We start from the raw sequence: 6182 nt of genomic DNA on the forward strand, positions 1-6182 counted from the left end.
GTTCATAACTTATATTCGTTTTATTCACTTCAATCCGCTTCGTAAAAACCTCTTGTGATCGTTTAGTAATAGTCAAGTGACTAGTGCATCGTGTTACACTGAAATAGTTTCCGCCGCTTGTGCTATTGTGCTGTTTTTCCGATTTTAAAACTGTTATTTTAGTAGCATTGTCTGCTGAAAGCTCCTGCCCGCAGCTGTCGATTCATTGCCATAGTACACACGTCTACACGCATCTGCGCACCAAAAAGCATCTGAACACCATTCGTTGAGACACGTGCTCTGAGGCAGTCACTGGAATCGAATATGTTGTCTGTCGTGGATATTGCGGTTTAACATACCATATGAATGCATGCTCCGGAGTTACTCGCGCTCTGCTATCGTACTTTACATCCCACAAACGAAACTTATTTTGGATGTGTGATAATTGTGCGAACCTCTTCGAAAACTCACATTTCCGTGCAATTTCGACCAGAGCTGACGAGATGTCCCCATTGAATTCTTTGGCGACGGCCATCTCCGAACTACGAACTGAAATTAAGCAACTGAATTCGAAGCCCCCGGCCCAATCAACACCTGTAATTAGGAACATGTGGCCTACACTCGAGCAAAGAAGAGCTAATAAACGACCACGCGAGTTCGAATCAGGAGTAAGGGCTTCTAGCATTTGCCAAGTGGGTACCAAGCAAACCGACGACAACGCTCTTATTGTGCCCATTATCGGTGATGACAGAAATTCAAAATTCTGGTTGTACGTTTCGAAATTCAGACCGGATGCCACTAATGAAGCTGTTTCAACTTTTATCAAAACGAATTTGGAGACTGATGACAACCCTTCCGTTGTAAAACTAGTTCCCAAGGATAAGGACACCTCCGGACTCTCGTTCATATCATTCAAGGTTGGACTCGACCCATCTTTGAAAGCAAAAGCTTTGGACAAATCTACTTGGCCTGATGGATTACTATTCCGCGAGTTCGAAGACTTTGGAGACTCAAGAGTCTCAAAATTTCGAACGCTGCCAAAGAACAAGAAACCTGCAACGCCGTTACTGCAACCTTTAATCACATCGTCACCAATCACACCAGTGATGGAGCTGAACTGAACATCTTTAATTCGGGATGCAATACAAACAGCAGATTGGAAGCCCCAAGTCCCCCCATCACAGTCGTGCCACTCCCGCCAGCGCTCTGCAGTCATCCCGGACCTGTGTTTGGGTGTGGAGGAGGGGTCTTCCAGCCTGCCTTAACAGGCAAGTACGTATTGAACAAAATTTATTCGCCATCTGAAATATGCTTCGCTCCTAGTTTTCCTCTTTCGTCTGATCCTCCGGTTCCGGTTGTGGCTACTCGGACACTGGGATGCATGCCTGCTAGCTCGAAGGAAGCCCCCTATCCCCTCAACACAGTCGAGCCTCCGCTGCCAGCGAACAACAGTCATCCCAGTCCTGTGTTTGAGAACGGAGAAGGGGGCTTCCAAACTCCCACTGCAGGCAAGTATATATGCCGTCCGAACAGTTCTCTTCCTGATGTACATAACACTTGCAGTTACGCACCACAAAACCGAGTTGTGAATCAATCGTCGCCGAAGCAACGTGACAACAAGTGTCCTTCCAGTGCCGAGAGCATCAGCGTTTATTATCAGAACGTGCGCGGTTTGAGAACCAAAATTGATGACTTTTTCATCGCGGCGTTGGATTGCAATTATGACGTCATCGTGTTGACTGAGACGTGGCTAGACGCGCGCCTGCTTTCTACACAATTTTTCGGGGATAAGTACACAGTTTTCAGAACTGATCGTTGTCCTCTAAACAGCCAGAAAACCCGCGGCGGTGGTGTTCTGATTGCTGTCTCTTCAAGGCTTACCTGCTTCCTCGACCCTGCTTTGATCAGTTACTCTTTGGAACAATTGTGGGTCAGAATCAAATGTGAGAACAAACATATTAGCATTGGCGTTCTGTATCTTCCGCCCGATCGTCGAAACGATCTGTCTTGCGTTCATAACCATCTAGATTCCATTCGAAACGTCATGGCTGGTTTGAAACACAACGATATTTTTCTTCAGTTTGATGACTACAATCAACCACGATTGTTGTGGGAAATATCAGATGATGGACTCCCAAAGCCTGCCTCAAATTCAATACTTTCTGCCTCTGCCAGCGCACTGATCGATGGTATGTGTTTTAACGAACTAGCACAGCTTAACATGGTGTCCAACCAAAATGGGCGTTATCTGGACCTAGTCTTTGCCAATGAACCTGCTCTCGATTGTTGTGCAGTACGAGAATCTATCGATCCACTGGTAAATCTTGACGCCGATCACCCAGCGCTCTATTTATTACTGATGCTGCCTACGCCAATCGTTTATGATGAGTCCCCTGTTGCTCCCACATACAATTTCCGACGATCCGACTTTGAAGCACTTCAGGTAGAGTTCGCCCAGATTGACTGGTCACCGATTGAGACTGCACAAAATATTGACGAGGGTGTTGAATATTTCTGTGACACTATCAACAGAATTTTTCAAACTCATGTGCCTCTGAAACGACCTGTACCTAAACCTCCATGGTCGAATTGTCGTCTACGCAGTCTAAAGAGGCTGAGAGCAGCTGCCTTAAGACAATATTCCAATCATCGTAACGCCTACACGAAGCAACATTTCACCCGCTGCAGCAATGACTACCGACTGTACAATCGATTCTTGTACGGTAAATATGTTGTACGAATGCAACGAGACCTACGACAAAATCCGAAACGATTCTGGTCGTTTGTTGACTCTAAGAGGAAGGAGAGTGGTCTTCCATCATCGATGCACTTTGAAGAACGTTGGGCTCAGTCATACGAGGATAAATGCGAATTGTTTGCATCTCATTTCATGCACGCGTTCAACAGCCATGTTGCGACTAATAGTCAAATCGAAAATGCCACCCGACAAACGCCAGAGAACGTTTTCGACTTTCGCTGCTTCCGGATTAACGAGCAAGATGTTGGATCTGCAATAAGAAAGCTGAAATCATCTGCAGCTGTTGGACCCGATGGTATTCCTTCACTTATTCTGAAAAGATGCTCAAGCACGTTGGTGTCACCTCTTACGTTACTATTTAATTTATCACTACGACAAAGCCAGTACCCTACGCAATGGAAATTTTCGTACATGTTCCCAGTTCTTAAGAAAGGTGACAAATCGAACGTTGAGAATTATAGAGGTATAACTTCTCTGTGCAGCTGCTCAAAAATATTCGAAATTATTATTAACGAAGCTTTGTTTGCAAGCTGTAAAAACTACATTACGACATCTCAGCACGGATTTTACTCCAAGAGGTCAACGTCAACTAATCTTATTGAGTTTGTGTCACTCTGTATCCGCAATATCGATTCAGGCAGACAAGTGGACGCAATCTATACTGACCGCAAGGCGGCGTTCGATAGAGTTGATCATGGTATCTTGCTCAGCAGACTCGCAAAGCTCGGAATTTGTCACGACATGGTTTCCTGGCTTGAAACATATCTCACTGATCGCACGGTTTGTGTCAAAATTGGAAGTGCTGAATCTGCTATTTTTTCAAACCCCTCTGGAGTGCCTCAGGGCAGTAACCTTGGACCCCTGCTTTTCTCTCTATTCATCAATGAAGTTGCAAATGTACTTCCACCCGGCTGCCGTCTATTCTTTGCCGATGATCTTAAAATATACATGGTAATCAACAGCATTGGAGATTGTGTGCAACTGCAGGAGCTTGTAACCAAATTCGAGCTCTGGTGTACCACTAACAATCTGACGCTTAGTATTCAAAAATGCAAATCAATTTCCTTTCACCGTAAGATGCATCCAGTACTATTTGAATACAGCATGTCCGGGATTATTTTGGAACGAGTGGACAGCATTAAAGACTTGGGAGTGCTTTTAGATCAGGGCTTTCTTTCAAGCACCACTACAATGAAATCATTAATAAGGCCAACCGTACGCTCGGATTCATCTTCAAAATTGCGAATGACTTTTGAGACCCATTTTGTTTACGATCGCTCTACTGTTCGCTCGTACGATCTCAACTAGAGTATTGTTGCATCGTCTGGTGCCCCTATCAGACTTACTGGATCGACAGAATTGAGTCCGTACAGAAGAAATTCGTTCGTCGTGTCTTGCGACACCTACCTTGGCGCGATCCGGTGAATCTACCCCCATATGCGAATCGATGCAGACTGATAGGAATTGACACTCTGGAAAACCGACGTCGAATCGCACAAATAGCTTTTACTGCTATATTATTAACCGGATTCATAGATTCTCCAGAAATTCTGCGCCAGTTCAATATCTACGCACCGGAACGGATAATGAGACCACGGAATTTTCTTTCTCTTGAAGCCCGCAATAGACACATGAACCGATCCGTGCAATGGCTGCATCCTTCAACACGGTGTACGCTGAATTCGACTTCAATCTTCCATTGGTAACCTTCATCCGGCGGATTAATTAGGATATGCGAATTAGTTAATAAGATTTTATTCATTAAGACAATGTTTTGTCAGATGAATTTAAAAGCAAACAATAAACAATAAACTATACGTTGATGATTTACTGCTCTTCTCGGACGATACCGAGTGGCTTGATTCGGTGAAGCGACAGCTGTCAGAAAAGTTCCATATGAAGGATTTGGGTGAGGTCAAACAGGTGCCTGGAATGCGAACTTGTGACACCATAACGATGGAACAGCGAAGATATCCCTAGTAACATTTTGGGTTTGAACTGGTTTTATCACACTCTTGTAGAGTAAATAATGGTCTTCAAGAGCGTTATAAAACTTAAAATGTTACTTGGGATATTAATGAGTTGCTTGAAAAGTTCAATATGGTGGACTGTAATCCGACGTCGACGCCAGCGGCTTGTGAAAGCAATGAGCCCAAAGACGCAGCAGAAGCCGGAAAGGATGCAGGACGTTCCGTACCGCGAGCTATTTGGCGGTCTACAGTTTTTGGCGCAATGTACTCGTCCTGATATCGCGTACGCGGTTAACGCTGTCAGCAGCTTCTGCACAAATCCTGGTGAAGCCAATTAGACAAAGGCCAAGTACGAAGTACGCTACCTTCAAGGTACAAAAATGCAGGGATTCGTCTTCCGGAAGGTATCTGATGCGGCGTTTGAAGTATACAGTGATGCAGACTGGGGAAACGACCCCGATTCACGACGATCAGTCACGGGATACCTGTTTCAGTTTGGATGTGGGTCAGTCTCGTAGAGCAGCAGAAGACAGCCAACTGTGGCGCTCTCTACGATGGAGGTCGAATATATGGCCTTGTCAGCTGCATCGCAGGAGGCGTTGTGGTGGCGTGGCTTTCGAGTTTCTTGACATAAATGAACCACCGTAGTACAATATGCCTAGCAGAGAAGGAGATCGGTTATTGAGGCACATCAGCTCGGGTAACCAGAAAACGGATGTGCTAACAAAACCCGTTGCTGGACAGATGAAGACAGCTTTTGGGATTTCAGAAATTCACAGTTAAAGGGGACTCTCTGACTATAAAATGTTCAGGTCAGAAACATATCCGAGTTGTAAACAACATCTTCGCAGTATTCAAATCAGGGAACACAATCCATGCAATTGGGTTCTCTTGGGATGCTGTCTGTGTTATGAGAAGCTTGGTCTCAGAATTCGTGCGGAAAAATCTGCGCTTTGAGCAGAAGAGATTATGAGCAGAATTCTTTTAGAACCTTAAGGAGACTCATTTCTTAACTTCACGGGAAAATGTTCCATAATTCTGAGTCAACTCAGTAGTAGCCAAACACCGCAGGGCACTTGACCTTTGACAGTTAATATATGGACCTGACGGTTTCTTTCGTTCTGAAATGTTGCCTTTTCAGTAACAGTAGTTGCTAAGCCTCAGCCTAAATGGGTCTGGGTCATTTGGCATAAGGTCATTTGGCATAACGGACATTTGGCATAATTTGAAACTGTGAAAAGGAAAGGATTATTTGTTGTATTTTTATTCACATAGACAGAGTACGTAGAGGAAATGTTCTGAAAGATTTAGACTGATGGTAGAAATTTTTCAGAAGGAAACAAGTGAAACGGCAGAACCACGTCCATCATTCACATATTCCAGGCAAACTCCTACATCCAAAAGAAGAATCCCAATTACCGTTGCTTAATGCTGGACAAGCACCTACTTTTAAAGAAGGGATCACATCCACCATT

At 44.5% G+C, this 6182-nt stretch overlaps 1 protein-coding gene across 1 annotated transcript; it reads left to right on the forward strand.

The window, feature by feature from the left end:
• The first annotated feature begins 1360 nt into the window (after positions 1-1360).
• LOC134207532 (uncharacterized) lies at positions 1361-5341 on the forward strand. The gene is made up of 3 exons (XM_062683235.1): positions 1361-1491; positions 1543-3032; positions 5202-5341. The coding sequence occupies exons 1-3, from the start codon at positions 1361-1363 to the stop codon at positions 5339-5341; spliced, it is 1761 nt and encodes a 586-aa protein (XP_062539219.1).
• The last annotated feature ends 841 nt before the right edge of the window (positions 5342-6182 follow it).

This window comes from Armigeres subalbatus, chromosome 1, assembly GCF_024139115.2.
Source record: "Armigeres subalbatus isolate Guangzhou_Male chromosome 1, GZ_Asu_2, whole genome shotgun sequence".
Classification (NCBI taxonomy): Eukaryota; Metazoa; Arthropoda; class Insecta; order Diptera; family Culicidae; genus Armigeres; species Armigeres subalbatus.